Here is a 20,018-nt window from a genome sequence, read left to right as displayed (position 1 = left end):
TAAATCTAAAAGTGTAGAAAGCAACGACTGCATTGGACCAGTGGTGTGCCCTTATGATACCTCGTACAGATATGCATCCCATTTAGGACGCTTTGCATTATTTTTTCTGATTAAGCCAGAAGACGGATAAAAAATCTCTGAAAAAACATGCACAGTTAAACAATCTCTTCGTCCCAACCCTAAAACCATGAGACGACACTCTTAGCCTAAGGTACATCCTGGAAAACGGGGTCAGCGGCGATAACGTAGTGACCTACGAGAAATGACCACAAGCTGGCGGATATCATTATCCGGATAAACACGTGGGTTTCCATGCTCAGAATTTGAACACCAATCTAAAGCTCGGAAAAGAAAGGCCAACCAATGAACAGCAAGAATTTATTGAAATGTCAATAACAACCAACATCTAAGACACGCCCACTTTATGACTGAACGCAAATAAAGGAGCTCCAGATCCTTATCCAGCTGTAAAACAAGACTATATAATCCCTGCTCTTCAAGAACTCATTAACACTTCCACAGTGACAACAACAGACGAAGTAACATACAACTTATCCCACTGAGTCAAACCATCTATATGTAAGTATATGTGCCATGTATTATTTCGAGCGTTGGAAATTCATTTTGTTTCAATTCATTGCGTTTAAACATTAAGGCTCCAGATTCAAAGGCAGTGGTATACCTGCATATAGTTATACATTTATTGGAGGCCCATTTTCAAATTGTGTAACAATTCGTCTAACAATGGAACAAGGTCAGTTCATTATCACTATTGACCCTATGATTTATTCTATAATTTTGCATCAAATTGATGACTACAGTGGCGTGTTATATTTGTACCGTTATCCAGTAACAGGAAGTATAAACGATCTAATAAAGTTATTTGCAGTACAACTTTACTTTTCCAGCAATCATGAACTGCAAACTGGTGGCCCTGCTCGCCATATTCTGTGCCGTCCTGCTGACAGACACTGACGCCCTCAGACTCCGCATTCGGGGCAGACGTATTTGGAGGAGGATCAAGAAGCCTGTGTGTCGGGCAGCCTGCACCTACACATGTACGGCGGTGACGTCAGGCTCGGCGGCACCCGTCTGTGGTGTAGGGTGTCGGGAAGCCTGCAACAGGAGGAAGAGATCCCAAACTGAGGTATGTTTTACAAATATTCTTTTTCATCTCTGTCTGTCTCTATCCATTGAAAAGTTGCACAGAATTACAGTTTAACAAACGCCATGTGTTTATAACTCACTTATTTATGATTTTAGGTTAATATTCATAATCGATGTTTTCTGAGAATGATCAGAATAGATCATATTTAAATACGACAATTATTTCTCTTTCTCTCAGCTTTTCCACGAGACCAAAAACCAAGTTGTCATTCCTCTCCCCCGAGACTTCGACCTGTACGACACAAACAAAGATGGCGTCATCGAGGTGATGGAATTGGCCGAGTTGTTGTCGCTGGAACCGTCTCGGGATGATGTCATCAAGGCTTTCTCTCTGGCAGACTTTGACGGTAGGTTTAAGCCCTTGAAGCATTATAATATTACAGTAAATCGGATAAGTGAACTATAAAACGCCAGATAAATAATAAATAAATCCTGATTTATTCAAATTTGTTTTACTGAATTGTGTGAGACATTTGAGACCTTTGGTAATAAATATCAGAAGAGCAGTAACTCTTTCCAGTTTCCATGAAGCCCTTGTTCTCTTCCGTAAGACAAAATAATCCTGTATTAGTAAGATAATTATTCCGCTAGATGCTAAAAGGTAAAGTGCATTTATTTGTCCATAAAGGAATGGCGGAAGTGCGTCGTCAAATAGTGAGGATTATGTATTACGGATAAAAAGCATTATAAAGACTGATGTTGCTGTGCTCACATATACTTACTTGCCCTCCGTGAAAGCGGTAGTGGAATCGGCGTGTTTAACTACAGCATGCGTATTCTTCTGACGGTAGATGATTACCATTCTTCTGATGGCAGCTGATTACGATTCTTCTGATGGTAGCTGATTACAATTCTTCTGATGGCAGCTGATTACGATTCTTCTGATGGTAGCTGATTACAATTCTTCTGAAGGTAGCTAATTACGTCACGCCAACGACTTGATGTATTAATGTGGCATGTGAGAAATTCTTACAAATGGTAATCTACAATTTGCAGATGACAACCAACTCAGTAAGGCTGAATTTTCGGAGGCACCTTGGCTGTTTGAACAAGGTAAGAGATAATATTTATTGCTGATTTAAAATAATATTAGCATGCATTATATGTAGGTATAATGTAAGTTCAGACAAATCATATTTCTGTTAGTTTATATTAAAATGGACATAAAGCCACGGATGACTGGCTGTATTAAAAGTAATCAGACATTTTCCGTCTTTAAATCACTTTCATAACTTCAAAACAATATCTTCCGAGATAGTCCTTACATTGCCAGCACGCACGAGACTGTAAGTGTTCATACATGCTTTAACTCAGTGTGTTGTTGCTGTGTTATCAGCAGAGGATGAAATCGAAGACAGTAAGGAACTGAGTGAAGAAGACATGACGATAGAGTGAGGGATTTCTGGGAGAACTGATGTCTGCATCAATATTGCCGGTATTTTGGAGAAATACCGGTTTGTGAATCAACTGTTGTAAATACTCAACAACTTGTAAAGGTTAATCCGGAGTCTTTGTTAACAGTTATTTATTTGTAAATATGTAATAATTTATTGTTTTGTATCGAGCTGTTATCAACACCAAATGAGGGACTTATACCTCAGTCAAATGCGTCGAATAATTGTTAATACTAATGATTGTTAACAACGTGTAATATATTGTTTTTATAAGACAGAGTCGTAAGAGTAATAGGAGGCCAAGTTATATTTGACCTTGCCGTATAGGAGTGTGATGTGGTATTAGCAACACAGGTTTATACATTGTGCATCAGACATACTATATGCCAAGGTGTACACACAGTACAGGTTTCATAAATAAAGCTATGAGATCATAAAAAATGGATTTTGTCATGTATTTTTTTCACCTGTTTACTACAGACTATGATATAAAACCTTTGCTTTCACAAAAGCTTTTACTTTCTTTAAAACTTACGGTTAAAAACAGTGGTGCGATTCAGTTTTTAATTTACGTACTTATTTATCCAAAGGCCCCAGTCAAGAATTTGCCACTCGTGACGGTATTCAGGGTTATACGTGGAGGATGGTAGAGTGGCCGCAGTAAACCACCATGCCCTTCGCAATGTACAAAATTATACCTAACGCTAATCATGATGTTAAACCCAACTTGAACTAACGACAGTTGGGTTCGAGACTGTGACGTCATTGGTCTGCGGCCCAGCCATCGAAGATCCTGATTGGTGGAATTACGATCGTCGGACATTCAAATTAACACATCAGACGACATCAGGCAGATGTCTGAAATGATTAGATGTTTTTGTTTTGTTTAATTTTTTCACTTTTTTGTTTCGTTTCTTTCAACAAATTTTGTCAAGGAAGTGGCAATAAACATGCTTCAACTTAGTGTAATTATAGCAAAGGCTGTAAATTTATTATTTCTTTAACTGGTTCTTTAACCCGGGAGAAAATATATAAATTTACACGGTACTTTAATGGTTAACATTAAAGTGTGCGGATTCTCGAATAAAGAACGGTTGCATCATGAGAAAAGGATGCAATCAAGCTGACTTACACTAGGAATGGATTCTCTGGGATACGGCGAAGTCGTGGTAGTATCCGTATGCCCTCGGTCCACAGCCTGTGATACTACTGCTCTTGTTTGGCTGAAAAACATATATATTAGCTCTATAGGGCTGTGTATTATGTATATATATGTGAAATATACTATCACAGTCCTGTCTTTTCCCATAAGCTTACCTTGAACACCTCTGTACTTCCTTTGATGGCTTCAGTACACTATTGTTGAGCACCAAAAAATTTATTTGTCCGAAGTCACAGTCGCCTCAGCTATCAAATCCAGGTAGGTGCTCCCATGTGTCATCAAGAATAAATCCACACAACATGAAAATTATGGAAACTGGATAAATTCTAACTTCAACTGCCATGTTTGAATGCATACTCCTCACTGTGAGGGGAATTATGTAGGTTTTTCAATTATCACTGTCAGTATTAGGCGAGTTAGGCCTTTTGACACGCATAGTGGATAATTGTTTAGGATCAGTCTCACCAGTAATGACCTAGAGGGCACCCATAATCAACACTGGTGAATAAAAAACTTTTCAAACAATTAAAGAATACATTAAAATATTGTGCAAAATGCGCTAATTGCCAGTAATACCAGTAGTTCTCTCCCTTGTATGGTCTGAGAGGAGTAGGTCTACGCATTCAAACATGGCGGTTGGAGATATAAATTTATGATAGCTGAGACGACTATGACTACGGACAGACACATTATTTGGCGGCCAGTAGTGGTGTATTGAAGCCAGCATAGGACGTTCAGAGGTGTTCAGGGTAAGCTTATTGAACAACTCAGGGCTGTAGATAGTGTACGTAATCACAGCCCTACAGAGCTACACACACCCACACAGTTGCACGGATTTGCAAATGTAATCAGTGTAAATTTTGAAAATCTTAGAGCTGTACTTTTTAATTCGACTTCTTATCAAATAATAATAGCAGGGATTTAAAAGCTTCAGTTTTAAACAAATTCACCTTCCATACAGTTGGTTTACAAAGCGGATATGTCTATATATTTGTTTTTCTATCGCGGCCTTCTGTGTCTTTCAGTCACATATCATCCATCAACTTTTTGTTGAAACATTTTGTTTTTGGGGAAGGAGTTTGCTGATTGGTGATCGGTTGTGTTCCATCTCTAATTACGTTGGCCAATAGGAGAGGAGCAGCTGGAATCCAGGATGCCCACACGAATGTCAACCTACCAGCTTAACTAGGTTATTATACTCAGAAAACAGGAGTTCAAGGGGTTTACCAGAAATGGGCATGCACTTGTGCCATGGGATGCTGAGTACTGCATCTTTATACAACATACCGTAATCTATTTTTCATCCATCTGTGGTACTGGTATTTGAAACGAACTGTGTTCTCATCAGTTGTAGATTTTTTACACATGAATTTAAATAGTACATGTATATTCTCATAGACAACACAACGTCAAAGTGATGCGTATCATCGGACCGTTCTCCGCAATTGTGTAAAACCAACATAGGTAGAAAAAAATTGGCCCATGTTTGAGTCACAATTTCAATTTATAATTAACGATTTTATGCATAAGGGATGGTTTGTCAAACTTTTGATGTACATTTCACACTGTTAAATTACACTAAAACCTAAGATATTCTGACTTTGATGAAAAGAGCACATGTGTGAGAGTAGTGGGAAAAGGACGATGTAAAAGGATAGAAAGCATCTAGTATATTGGACCATTTATTCTCTCAAATCACACTGAGTGATATCGGAGGTACACACTTTTTACATTTATGTCAATATAGCGAATACAGTTTTACAGATATTACGTCACACATGCGTACAATATGTATTATAATATACAGGATTATATTTCGTTTAAACCTCCCTTAATAAATTTATTAATATTATTTAACTCGACCGATAACGAGTTCTTACATTCCCCCATTACTGCGTATATAGCTCTATATCACTGTTCGGCCAGTTCTTTGTAACATTGATTAAAGTTGCCGTTAAATGTAAATTCAGTGCCAAGATATTTAAAAGAAATTAACGATTTCAAGTGTTTTGTTTCTCAGTATTTAAAATGTACGCTCTACATTCACCACTTGCTTACAACGATACTGTTTGTTTCTGAGACATTCACGGAAAGTTTCCACTTACAACAATATATGGACAGCTTGTCAACTTACTTTCATAGTCCATTCTTGCTATCAGAAAAGATCACCATATCTTCATACAGCAGGATCAAAACTTCAAGCGTGACATCAATTTAATTCCATTCTAATTTTACACGGTGTTGTCTTGCCAGGACAAAACTATCTTTGAATCATTCACAAATAGGGAAAACAACAATGGTGACAAATTGACGAATACCTCGAGATATAAGGAAATATTGAGACACCCCTCCATGAACCTTGATGCAAGACTTCACATTATAATCCACAGTCCTACTCTCCACACCGAGTCGAACGCTTTTTGGTAATCAGTAAGTGCACAATACAGTTTTTCCTGTTTTGTGCGAACACAAATCAAACAAACATTGATGTACAAATATATGATCTGAGGCACTGTATTCTTGCAAAAGGAATGCTCTCTTGGTTTTCAGACAATTTGTCATGTTGTTCACAAAAAGCTGGCGGTCTATTATTTAAAACACCTGTAAAAACTGAACATACCTCTGTAATTATTCGAATCAAAAGGAATTGCCTTTTTTCTGATAAATGGGTACAATAAGGCCAGTTGACCATCTTGTTGGGACTTACCCATATTCATTTTCTTCGGTGTTATCAAAAACATTTACAATAGTAATGTCACCCTCCTCATATTGCGCTTACTCTCTGTTCATGTGTTTAAAATGATCCAAATGTGGATCCATCCTTACTTTGCACCGCTCTTTTTCACCACTCAGTATGTTCCACCGGGGTTTTGGGGTCAGCTAGTTTACATTCCATAATTTCTTCAGCTAGCTTTTTTAAACACTTTCTAACTGACATAAGAATTATATTCTTGTAACTTTTACCCGATTGAATCATTTTCATTCTTGTATCAAAGGTTTTTCTCTGTTTATACATCGCTCTGATGATGCTCAATGCACATTTACATCACATTTAGGACACTTTGCATTACTTTACATCGGGCTGGAGTAAGCATGCATATCAATTTAATCTCTTCACCTCATCTCTAAAACCATGAGGCGACACTTCTGAGCACTAGGTACATCCTGGACAAACAAGGTCAGTGGTGGTCCAAGTTATATACGTAAAATGACCACAAGCTGGCGGATGCCGTTATCCGGTTAAACAAACACGCGGATTTTCATGCTCAGAATCTGAACACCAATTAAAAGCTCGGAAAAGAAAGGCCAACCAATGAACAGCAAGAATTATTGAAATGTCAGTAACAACCAACATCTAAGACACGCCCACTTTATGACTGAACGCAAATAAAGGAGCTCCAGATCCTTATCCAGCTGTGAAACAAGACTATATAATCCCTACTCTTCAAGAACTCATTAACACTTCCACAGTGACAACAACAGACGAAGTAACATACAACTTATCCCACTGAGTCAAACCATCTGTAGGTAAGTATATGTGCCATGTATTGCGTCGAACGCTGAAAATCTACTTTGTTTCAATTCATTACGTTTAAACATTAAGGCTCCAGATTCAAAGGCAGTAGTATACATACTTATTGTTATACATTTATTGGAGGCCCATTCTCAAATTGATCAACAATTTGTAACAATTCATCTAACAATGGAACAAGGTCAGTTCATTATTACTATTGACCCTATGATTTATTCTATAATTTTGCATCAAATTGATGACTACAGTGGCATGTTTTATTTGCACCGTTATCCAGTAACAGGAAGTTTAAACGATCTAATAAAGTTATTTGCTGTACAACTTTACTTTTCCAGCAATCATGAACTGCAAATTGGTGGCCCTGCTCGCCGTGTTCTGTGCCGTCCTGCTGACGGACACTGACGCCCTCAGACTTCGCATTCGCGGCAGGCGTATTTGGAGGAGGATCAAGAAGCCTGTGTGTCGGGCAGCCTGCACCTACACGTGTACGGCGGTGACGTCAGGCTCGGCGGCGCCCGTCTGTGGTGTAGGGTGTCGGGAAGCCTGCAACAGGAGGAAGAGATCCCAAACTGAGGTATGTTTTACAAATATTCTTTTTCATCTCTATCTGTCTCTATCTAGGGAAAAGTTGCACAGAATTACAGTTTAACAAACGCCATGTGTTTATAACTCACTTATTTATGATTTTAAGTTGATATTCATAATCGATGTTTTCTGAGAATGATCAGAATAGATCATATTTAAATACGACAATTATTTCTCTTTCTCTCAGCTTTTCTACGAGACCAAAAACCAAGTTGTCATTCCTCTCCCCCGAGACTTCGACCTGTACGACACAAACAAAGATGGCGTCATCGAGGTGATGGAATTGGCCGAGTTGTTGTCGCTGGAACCGTCTCGGGATGATGTCATCAAGGCTTTCTCTCTGGCAGACTTTGACGGTAGGTTTAAGCCCTTGAAGCATTATAATATTACAGTAAATCGGATATAGGAACTATAAAACGCCAGACAAATAAATCCTGATTTATTCAAATTTGTTTTACTGAATTGTGTGAGACATTTGAGACCTTTGGTAATAAATATCAGAAGAGCAGTAACTCTTTCCAGTTTCCATGAAGCCCTTCTTCTCTTCCGTAAGACAAAATAATCCTGTATTAGAAAGATAATTATTCCGCTAGATGCTAAAAGGTAAAGTGCATTTATTTGTCCATAAAGGAATGGCGGAAGTGCGTCGTCAAATAGTGAGGATTATGTATTACGGATAAAAAGCATTATAAAGACTGATGTTGCTGTGCTCACATATACTTACTTGCCCTCCGTGAAAGCGGTTGTGGAATCGGCGTGTTTAACTACAGCATGCGTATTCTTCTGATGGTAGCTGATTACCATTCTTCTGATGGTAGCTGATTACGATTCTTCTGATGGTAGCTAATTACGTCACGCCAAGGACTTGATGTATTAATATGGCATGTGAGAAATTCTTACAAATGGTAATCTACAATTTGCAGATGACAACCAACTCAGTAAGGCTGAATTTTCGGAGGCACCTTGGCTGTTTGAACAAGGTAAGAGATAATATTTATTGTTGATTTAAAATAATATTAGCATGCATTATATGTAGGTATAATGTAAGTTCAGACAAATCATATTTCTGTTAGTTTATATTAAAATGGACATAAAGCCACGGATGGCTGGCTGTATTAAAAGTAATCAGACATTTAAGTCTTTTATCACGTCATCAGTAGAATTTCTTCATACAGGTATCTCAGGTCTGATATTTCCGTCTTTAAATCACTTTCATAACTTCAAAACAATATCTTCCGAGATAGTCCTTACATTGCCAGCACGCACGAGACAATAAGTGTTCATACATGCTTTAACTCAGTGTGTTGTTGCTGTGTTATCAGCAGAGGATGAAATCGATGACAGTAAGGGACTGAGTGAAGAAGACATGAAGATAGAGTGAAGGATTTCTGGGAGAACTGATGACTGCAACAATATTGCCGGTATTTTGGAGAAATACCGGTTTGTGAATCAACTGTTGTAAATTCTCAACAACTTGTATAGGTTAATCTGGAGTCTTTGTTAACAGTTATTTATTTGTAAATATGTAATAATTTATTGTTTTGTATCGAGCTGTTATCAACACCAAATGAGTGACTTATACCTCAGTCAAACACGTCGAATAATTGTTAATACTAATGATTGTTAACAACGTGTAATATATTGTTTTTATAAGACAGAGTCGTAAAAGTAATAGGAGGCCAAGTTATATTGGACCTTGCCGTATAGGAGTGTGATGTGGTATTAGCAACACAGGTTTATACATTGTGCATCAGACATACTATATGCCAAGGTGTACACACAGTACAGGTTTCATAAATAAAGCTATGAAATCATAAAAAATGGATTTTGTCATGTATTTTTTTCACCTGTTTAATACAGACTATGATATAAAACCTTTGCTTTCACAAAGCTTTTACTTACTTTAAAACTTACGGTTAAAAACAGTGGTGCGATTCAGTTTTTAATTTACGTACTTATTTATCTGATTAGTAACCAAAGGCCCCAGTCAAGAATTTGCCACTCGTGACGGTATTCAGGGTTATACGTGGAGGAAGGCAGGGTGGCCGCAGTAAACCACCATGCCCTTCGCAATGTACAAAATTTTACCTAACGCTAATCATGATGTTAAACCCAACTTGAACTAACGACAGTTGGGTTCGAGACTGTGACGTCATTGGTCTGCGGCCCAGCCATCGAAGACCCTGATTACGATCGTCGGACATTCAAATTAACACATCAGACGACATCAAACAGATGTCTGAAATGATTAGATGTTTTTGTTTTGTTTAATTTTTTCACTTTTTTGTTTCGTTTCTTTCATCAAATCTTGTCAAGGAAGTGGCAATAAGCATGCTTCAACTTAGTGTAATTATAGCAAAGGCTGTAAATTTATTATTTCTTTAACTGGTTCTTTAACCCGGGAGAAAATATATAAATTTACACGGTATTTTAATGGTTAACACTGAAGTGTGCGGATTCTCGAATAAAGAACGGTTGCGTCAAGAGAAAAGGATGCAATCAAGCTGACTTACACTAGGAATGGATTCTCTGGGATACGGCGAAGTCGTGGTAGTATCCGTATGCCCTCGGTCCACAGCCTGTGATACTACTGCTCTTGTTTGGCTGAAAAACATATATATTAGCTCTATAGGGCTGTGTATTATGTATATATATGTGAAATATACTATCACAGCCCTGTCTTTTCCCATAAGCTTACCTTGAACACCTCTGTACTTCCTTTGATGGCTTCAGTACACTATTGTTGAGCACCAAAAAATTTATTTGTCCGAAGTCACAGTCGCCTCAGCTATCAAATGAAGGTAGGTGCTCCCATGTGTCATCAAGAATAAATTCACACAACATGAAAATTATGGAAACTGGATAAATTCTAACTTCAACTGCCATGTTTGAATGCATACTCCTCGCTGTGAGGGGAATTATGTAGGTTTTTCAATTAGGCGAGTTAGGCCTTTTGACACGCATAGTGGATAATTGTTTAGGATCAGTCTCACCAGTAATGACCTAGAGGGCACCCATAATCAACACTGGTGAATAAAAAAACTTTTCAAACATTAAAGACTACATTAAAATATTGTGCAAAATGCGCTAATTGCCAGTAATACCCTTGTATGGTTTGAGAGGAGTACGCATTCAAACATGGCGGTGGGAGATGTAAATTTATGATAGCTGAGACGACTATGACTACGGACAGACACATTATTTGGCGGCCAGTAGTGGTGTATTGAAGCCAGCATAGGACGTTCAGAGGTGTTCAGGGTAAGCTTATTGAACAAGTCAGGGCTGTGGATAGTGTACGTAATCACAACCCTACAGAGCTACACACACCCACACACACACCCACACAGTTGCACGGATTTGCAAATGTAATCAGTGTAAATTTTGAAAATCTTAGAGCTGTGCTTTTTAATTCGACTCCTTATCAGATAATAATAGCAGGGATTTAAAAGCTTCAGTTTTAAACAAATTCACCTTCCATACAGTTGGTTTACAAAGCGGATATGTCTATATATTTGTTTTTCTACCGCGGCCTCCTGTGTCTTTCAGTCACACATCATCCATCAACTTTTTGTTGAAACAATTTATTTTTGGGGAAGGACTTTGCTGATTGGTGATCGGATGTGTTCCATCTCTAATTACGTTGGCCAATAGGAGAGGAGCAGCTGGAATCCAGGATGCCCACACGAATGTCAACCTACCAGCTCAACTAGGTTAGACTCAGAAAACAGGAGTTCAAGGGGTTTACCAGAAATGGGCATGCACTTGTGCCATGGGATGCTGAGTACTGCATCTTTATACAACATACCATAATCTATTTTTCATCCATCTGTGGTACTGGTATTTGAAACGAATTGTGTTCTCATCAGTTGTAGATTTTTTACACATGAATTTAAATAGTACATGTATATTCTTGTAGACAACTCATCGTCAAAGTGATTCGTATCATCGGACCGTTCTCCGCAATTATGTAAAACCAAAATAGGTAGAAAAAAATTGGCCCATGTTTGAGTCACAATTTCAATTTATATTTAACGATTTTAAGGGATGGTTTGTCAAACTTTTGATGTACATTTCACACTGTTAAATTACACTAAAAACCTAAGATATTCTGACTTTGATGAAAAGAGCACATGTGTGAGAGTAGTGGGAAGACGATGTAAAAGGATAGAAAGCATCTAGTATATTGGACCATTTATTCTCTCAAATCACACTGAGTGATATCGGAGGTACACACTTTTTACATTTATGTCAATATAGCGAATACAGTTTTACAGATATTACGTCACACATGCATACAATATATATTATAATATACAGGATTATATTTTGTTTAAACCTCCCTTAATAAATTTATTAATATTATTTAACTCGACCGATAACGAGTTCTTACATTCCCCCATTACTGCGTATATAGCTGTATGTCACTGTTCGGCCAGTTCTTTGTAACATTGATTAAAGTTGCCGTTAAATGTAAATTCAGTGCCAAGATATTTAAAAGAAATTAACGATTTCAAGTACTTTGTTTCTCAGTATTTAAAATGTACGTTCTTCATTCACCGCTTGCTTACAACGATACTGTTTGTTTCTGAGACATTCACGGAAAGTTTCCACTTACGACAATATATGGACAACTTGTCAACTTACTTTCATAGTCCATTCTGGCTGTCAGAAAAGATCACCATATCATCATACAGCAGGATCAAAACTTCAAGCATGACATCAATTTGATTCCATTCTAAATTTACACGGTGTTGTCTTGCCAGGACAAAACTATCTTTGAATCATTCACAAATAGGGAAAACAACAATGGTGACAAATTGACGAACACCTCGAGATATAAGGAAATATTGAGACACCCCTCCATGAACCTTGATGCAAGACTTCACATTATAATCCACAGTCCTACTCTCCATACCAAGTCGAACGCTTTTTGGTAATCAATAAATGCACAATACAGTTTTTCCTGTTTTGTGCGAACACAAATCAAACAAACATTGATGTACAAATATATGATCTGAGGCACTCATTCTTGTATCGACGGTTTTTTTCTGTTTATACATCGCTCTGATGATGCTCAATGCACATTTACATCACATTTAGGACACTTTGCATTACTTTACATCGGGCTGGAGTAAGCATGCATATCAATTTAATCTCTACACCTCATCTCTAAAACCATGAGGCGACACTTCTGAGCACTACGTACATCCTGGACAAACAAGGTCAGTGGTGGTCCAAGTTGCATACGTAAAATGACCACAAGCTGGCGGATATCGTTATCCGGATAAACACGTGGATTTCCATGCTCAGAATCCGAACACCAATTAAAAGCTCGGAAAAGAAAGACCAACCAATGAACAGCAAGAATTATTGAAATGTCAGTAACAACCAACATCTAAGACTCGCCCACTTTATGACTGAACGCAAATAAAGGAGCTCCAGATCCTTATCCAGCTGTGAAACAAGACTATATAATCCCTGCTCTCGTTAAGACTTCCACAGTGACAACAAAAGGCGTATAACTTATCCCACTGAGTCAAACCATCTATAGGTAAGTCTATGTGCCATGTATTATTTCGAACGTTGGAAATTCATTTTGTTTCAATTCATTACGTTTAAACATTAAGGCTCCAGATTCAAAGGCAGTGGTATACCTGCATATAGTTATACATTTATTGGAGGCCCATTTTCAAATTGTATAACAATTCGTCTAACAATGGAACAAGGTCAGTTCATTATCACTATTGACCCTATGATTTATTCTATAATTTTGCATCAAATTGATGATTACAGTGGCATGTTGTATTTGTACCGTTATCCAGTAACAGGAAGTTTAAACGATCTAATAAAGTTATTTGCAGTACAACTTCACTTTTCCAGCAATCATGAACTGCAAACTGGTGGCCCTGCTCGCCGTGTTCTGTGCCGTCCTGCTGACAGACACTGACGCCCTCAGACTCCGCATTCGGGGCAGACGTATTTGGAGGAGGATCAAGAAGCCTGTGTGTCGGGCAGCCTGCACCTACACGTGTACGGCGGTGACGTCAGGCTCGGCGGCACCCGTCTGTGGTGTAGGGTGTCGGGAAGCCTGCAGCAGGAGGAAGAGATCCCAAACTGAGGTATGTTTTACAAATATTCTTTTTCATCTCTATCTGTCTCTATCTAGGGAAAAGTTGCACAGAATTACAGTTTAACAAACGCCATGTGTTTATAACTCACTTATTTATGATTTTAAGTTGATATTCATAATCGATGTTTTCTGAGAATGATCAGAATAGATCATATTTAAATACGACAATTATTTCTCTTTCTCTCAGCTTTTCCACGAGACCAAAAACCAAGTTGTCATTCCTCTCCCCCGAGACTTCGACCTGTACGACACAAATAAAGATGGCGTTATCAAAGTGACGGAGTTGGCGGAGTTGTTGTCGCTGGAACCATCTCGGGATGATGTCATCAAGGCTTTCTCTCTGGCAGACTTTGACGGTAGGTTTAACCCCTCGAAACATTAAAATATTGCAATAAGTCGTATATGTGAAATCTTCTTGAGTACGGCGTAAAAAAAACAATGAAATAAATAAATAAGTCTTGATCTATGCATTTTTGTGACTGAATATGAGATATTTGAGACCTTTGGTAATAAATATCAGAAGAGGAGTAACTGTTTCCGATTTTTTGGTGAAGCCATTTGGCCCTTCCATAAGAAGAAATAATCCTGTATTAGTAAGATAATTATTTTGTTAGATCAACAAAAGCTTTTGCATATATTTCTCTTTTGAAGGGAATTGCTAAAGTACAGCTTCGAATAGTGAGGATTATGTACTAGAGATGAAAGCACTGTTGAAATTAATGTTACGATATTCACATATATTTACTTGTTTTCTGTGTAAATGGTGGTAAATACTTACGTCAAGCCAATAACATGACCAGATATATTAATGTATAGCATGTGATAAATTATTACAAATCGCACTATTGCAGATGACAACCAACTCAGCAAGGCTGAATTTTTGGAGGCACCGTGGTTTTTTGAGCAAGGTATGAAATAATACTTACTGTTGACTTAACTTGAAATTTGCATGCATTACATGTAGGCATGATGTAAGATCAAACATATATAATATTTCTATTAGTTTTTATTAAAATGGACAGGAAAACTACGGTTGACGGCTATATGAAAAGTAATCAGATATGTCTGTCTTGAATTATATCATCAACAGTAGATCTCGGAAATCACCTTTATAACTGCAAAACAAAACTTCGGAGATAATCCCTGTATGGCACGCAAGCACTACTGGTTATGGTGGTTTGACACAGTGTGTTATTGTTCTGTTATCAGCAGGGGATGAAATCGATGACAGTAAGGGACTGAGTGAAGAAGACATGAAGATAGAGTGAGGAATTTCTGGGAGAACTGATGTCTGCAACAATATTGCCGGTATTCTGGAGAAATACCAGTTTGTGAATCAACTGCTGTAAATACTCAACAACTTGTACAAGTTAATCTGGAGTCTTTGTTAACAGTTATCTACTTGTAAATATGTAATAATTTATGGTGTTTTGTATTGCGTTGTTATTGAGAGACATATTGTTTATATAAGACAGAGTCGTAAGATTAACTGGAGGTCAAGTGATATTTGACCTTGCCGTATAGGTGCGTGATGTGATATTAGCAACATAGGTGTATACATTGTGCAGCAGAAATGTTATGTGCCAAGATGTAAAAACAGTATTGGGTTTCATAAATAAAGGCATGAAATCATAAAAAAATGATTCAGTCATGTTTTCGTTGTTAACTGCTCCATTGAGAATGTGATATAAAACTACGTTCGCAGATGATTCTACTTACGGTTAAAATCTTAGTATGAGGGGAGTGATTAATTTTTGTAATTTACATATCTATTTATTTGATTGGTAACCAAACGACCATAACAAGAATTTGCCACTATAATATGACTGTATTCAGGGTTACGGGTGGAGGGAGGCAGAGTGGCCGCAGTAAACCACCATGCCATTTGCAAGGTACATAATTATACATAACACTACTCAGGATGTTAAACTCAATTCGAACTAACGAGAGCTGGCTTCGAGACAGTGACGTCACTGGTCAGGGGCCGAGCCAAAGAGTGTCCTAACTGGTGAGATTACGATTGTCCGACAATCAAATTAACACAACAGATGATATCATTGCAGATGACTGAAATGATTTTTTTTTCCGTTTCTTTCGTCAGATCCTTTCAAATATGTGGTAATAAACATGTTTCAACTTAGCCTATATGAAAGTCATGGAAGCCATTTATGAACAGTGTATATGTATATGTGTACAAATGGGTGCAAAGTTTCTCGCCGCTTTTGCCAAATGTGCTCCTGTTCTCGTTCGAAAAACTAATCCATCGAATCTTCTTATTCACTAGACGGTATATTGATGATCTGCTAGCTTTAATTGTTGTGTAAATAACAAAGGCTGCATGAAAAAAATATCCACCATCACCACATTTAAATGAAACTAAGACCACAAAGCTGGAATCAAAGTGGTATCTTTTTAGAAATGGTTTCAATTTTGACATTGTAAACTATCCTTTCTTGGATAGTAACATCCCCCTTAATCCGGGGCTATAGCCGCTGTATTATGTTGAATAACAATGCTGAGTTGTGTTAATGGACAGTTTCAATCATACAGTATAAATGGTAGTGACATTTGTGATGAGACCGTGATTGTTACCAACTTTAATGAGTACTTTAGTACAATAGCAGGCAAACTAGGGAGCAACATGGACTCCGCAAAAGAACAATTTACAGATTTTCAACAATTTACAGAGTTCAGGTGTTCGCTCGTCTTTCCAAATTTTATTCAATCTGTGACAGGTAAGCTGAAAGGTAATTCCTCGCCTGGATTAGATGGAATAGGTTCATCCCTCGTGAAGTTAGTGTCAGGTGTAATATCTACACCTCTAGCACACATTATCAATTTATCTCTTACTTCTCCGAAAAGTCTAAAAATCGCTAAAGCCTTGCCTATATATAAATCTGGTCAGACTAATCACATTGAAAATTATAGACCTATTTCTGTCCTACCTTGTTTCAGCAAAATCCTTGAGAAAACTGTATCAATAATATTGCTCGAATATCTAGAAGAGGAATCTATAGTTAATCCAAATCAGTTTGGTTTTAGGGCCAATCATTCTACCATTCACGCTGCCTATAGTCTACGAAAAACTAGTAAATGCGAAAGAGAATAAACAGTACAGTGCGGTAACATTCTTGGACCTGTCAAATTCATTTGACACTGATACCCTGACCATGATACCCTTCTTCTTAAACTTTCTCATTATGGTATTCACAACTGTCCAAATAAATGGTTGGAAAAATATCTGTCTGACAGGCAACAATATGTAAAGTGTAATAACGCCCAATCTAACCCAGCTACCATTATTTGTGTTCTACAGGGATCTATTCTCGGCACGACTTTATTTCAACTCTACATTAATGACATCATTAGAGCATCAAACCTCCTGGATCTTACTCTATTTGCAGATGACACAAGCTGCATTTACTTCAACGATGACGCAACTCAAGTGATTTCTGTCATAAATGTCGAGTTGGAAAAACTTTATACGTGGCTTCTGGCAAATCGCTTATCTCTGAATTCCTCCAAAACCAAATATATGTTAATAAAACCCAATAACACGAAAATAACTGCAGTTCCCAGTTTGATTATCTCTGGTAAGGAAAATGAAAAAGTTGATAAATTAAAATTTCTTGGTGTATTTTTCCACGAGAAACTGATCTGTGCTGTTCATATAAGCTACGTATGTTCCAAACTGTCAAGAAATAAAGGACTTATTTCACACATTAAACACTCTGTAAATAAAAAGAACCTCCTAATCCTTTATTACTCACTTATTTATACATATCTATTACACGGCAATATATTATGGGGAGACGCATATCAGACACATCTCAAGCCCTTGTACATAGTTCAAAAAAGGGCAATTAGAACAATTACTTTATCAGGCCGCCTCTGCCGCACCCAACCGCTTTTTTGCGAACTGAAAATCTTACCCCTTGCCAAACTATCTCTATTTTCTACTCTGTTACAAACTCATATTTACTTTTATTCCACAGACAATATTCCTGTAAGTTTGAAGCCCTCTTTTAATCAAACAAGAATTTTAAATCCGTATCAAACTCGAAATAGACATCTAGCCTTCCACAAACCATTGTACAATACAAATCTATATTATTATTCAGAAGTTCCGGTCCTTGGGATTGGAACAAGCTTCCATTAACACTAAGATCAGTTTCTTCTAAATCGCATTTTCAATCTTTATTAAAATCTGTTCTACTCTCTAAGCTGCAATCTTCGGTCTAACATTACACAATTAAGGCTGAGGTAAAATAAATTCATAATATATTTAGAAAGAAAAAAACATTATTAAGTCACAAATTAAATGTCAGCCTCACCCTCCAATGCCGTTATTAATTATACACGGAATAGAACAAGCTCATCCTTAGCTTTATTCCCACCATGTAATATATTTTTCTAGACTTTATTGTTATAACGTTGTGTCTGTATTTTGTTGATGTCTTAAAATCCAATGTATATATTTATTATTGCATGGCTCATAAAAATCAATCAATCAATCAATCAATAGTCGATGATTCGTCCGATGTCCCTAGACCAGAGAGAATACTGTAGCTACTAACAATGGTGGGACTTCAGTATCTTCTCCTGGTGACTTCTAAGCCAACAAATAACTCTGCAGATTAAAAACTTAAGTGAACCAATGTTTGTGCACAAAGTTCTTCTATAAAAAAATTGTTCGAGAATTTACACGGTGAACTCGAACTATGAGGCTGTTTGTACCCAAATATAAAATATAAAATAAACCGTGAAAAAGTATCGATGAATGGTTTAAGATAACAACCCATGGGGCGATTGTAGAATGTGTGCCCATCAGAAATGAAAAAGAAAAGAGTGGAATTATATGATATATTTTTATGATAAAAGTAGGCCATAAAAATGACCCCCATAAATTATCTGAAAATACAGTATAAATAAGCATTTGATATATCTGTCTTCAAAATAGGAATAATTTAAAATTTATGAAGAATTAACTTATGGATTACAGAATATATCAGATTGCCGCTGCTCTCATCGATGGTGTGCTGTATACCCCGGTTTGATCTGGGCTGTCGTCGAGATAGAGGATATCTACATGTATCTCAACACAGAGACGACTCCTCTAGTCCTCCGCCAATTTTTTGCTCTCGTTAACATTTTCGTGTAGAACATTAAAAATTATATCTATTCACATCAAATTACTTCTAGAAAAAAATATTTTGAAATATATACCTTGTTCAAACAGCCATGGTGTTTCCAAAAACTCCACCTCGCTCAGTTTCTTATTATCTGTAAACAAAACGTGGACAGTTTTGTGAAGATTTCCAAAGTGCGTCAGAAACATTTATATTCATTACCCTACACTGATATACACTGTAACAGACTAATAAATATTTGATGCGATAGTTCAAACCTTGAGATGAGTTGCATCATGTTCTATTTATTTACTTGATTGGTGTTTTACGTCATACTCAAGAATATTTCCCTGATATGACGGCGGCCAGCATTATGGTGGGAGGAAACGACCACGATCATCCGCAGGTTACTGCCAGACGTTCCCCATGAGCTGGATATGATCGCATTGGTGGGTGTGCCCTTGGTCGTTATACTGCACTAGGACTATATAGGCCACGGGGATCCCTATTCGGAATATACGTGTACAGTCATAGACAGAGCTACCAGGCTGGAGCTTGACTTCTGCGGGAGGTACACTTGTATACATGTCCTTACTATGCACTGTCTGTATATTTAACTGTGGGGAAAATCATAATACTTTTATAACAAATACGTATGTAACAATATGTATGCTTCTTGTGTATGAATTATGAGATGGCAGTTTTTTGCTCAACAAGCTTATCGTAACGAATAGCACGCTGTGCATAATTATCTTCAACGTAGTATAAAAAAGTTTCGAAAATATAGAATTAATTAGCATCGGTGAAAGTTTTGTTCGGCAGTGTTTCATGGTAGAATATAATATTAACCTATACTCTATCGACAGAAACTTGCCGTCAAAATCGGCCAGAGAAAAAGCCTTGATGACGTCGTCATGGG

The 20,018-nt window shown here is 37.3% G+C and overlaps 3 protein-coding genes across 5 annotated transcripts; all 3 read left to right on the top strand.

The window, feature by feature from the left end:
* The first annotated feature begins 464 nt into the window (after window positions 1-464).
* LOC135461460 (EF-hand calcium-binding domain-containing protein 1-like) lies at window positions 465-2,994 on the top strand. 2 transcript variants are annotated; one of them, XM_064738573.1, is made up of 5 exons: window positions 465-579; window positions 909-1,147; window positions 1,346-1,514; window positions 2,164-2,220; window positions 2,507-2,994. In XM_064738573.1, the coding sequence occupies exons 2-5, from the start codon at window positions 914-916 to the stop codon at window positions 2,560-2,562; spliced, it is 516 nt and encodes a 171-aa protein (XP_064594643.1). In that variant the 5' UTR covers window positions 465-579; window positions 909-913; the 3' UTR covers window positions 2,563-2,994. The 2 variants fall into 2 exon arrangements, with proteins under 2 accessions (XP_064594643.1, XP_064594642.1); XM_064738572.1 differs by having other exon boundaries at window positions 2,504-2,994.
* A 4,575-nt stretch (window positions 2,995-7,569) lies between these two features.
* LOC135461638 (EF-hand calcium-binding domain-containing protein 1-like) lies at window positions 7,570-9,708 on the top strand. Of its 2 annotated transcripts, none has more exons than XM_064738820.1 (4): window positions 7,570-7,829; window positions 8,028-8,196; window positions 8,764-8,820; window positions 9,166-9,708. In XM_064738820.1, the coding sequence occupies exons 1-4, from the start codon at window positions 7,596-7,598 to the stop codon at window positions 9,219-9,221; spliced, it is 516 nt and encodes a 171-aa protein (XP_064594890.1). In that variant the 5' UTR covers window positions 7,570-7,595; the 3' UTR covers window positions 9,222-9,708. The 2 variants fall into 2 exon arrangements, with proteins under 2 accessions (XP_064594890.1, XP_064594889.1); XM_064738819.1 differs by having other exon boundaries at window positions 7,571-7,829; window positions 9,163-9,699.
* A 3,649-nt stretch (window positions 9,709-13,357) lies between these two features.
* On the top strand, window positions 13,358-15,238 carry LOC135466888 (EF-hand calcium-binding domain-containing protein 1-like). The gene is made up of 5 exons (XM_064744675.1): window positions 13,358-13,391; window positions 13,721-13,959; window positions 14,158-14,326; window positions 14,822-14,878; window positions 15,180-15,238. The coding sequence occupies exons 2-5, from the start codon at window positions 13,726-13,728 to the stop codon at window positions 15,236-15,238; spliced, it is 519 nt and encodes a 172-aa protein (XP_064600745.1). The 5' UTR covers window positions 13,358-13,391; window positions 13,721-13,725.
* The last annotated feature ends 4,780 nt before the right edge of the window (window positions 15,239-20,018 follow it).

Source organism: Liolophura sinensis, chromosome 1, assembly GCF_032854445.1.
Source record: "Liolophura sinensis isolate JHLJ2023 chromosome 1, CUHK_Ljap_v2, whole genome shotgun sequence".
NCBI classification, from domain to species: Eukaryota; Metazoa; Mollusca; class Polyplacophora; order Chitonida; family Chitonidae; genus Liolophura; species Liolophura sinensis.
Note: the sequence above shows the minus strand (reverse complement) of the source record. Positions and strands in the feature narration are given on the sequence as shown.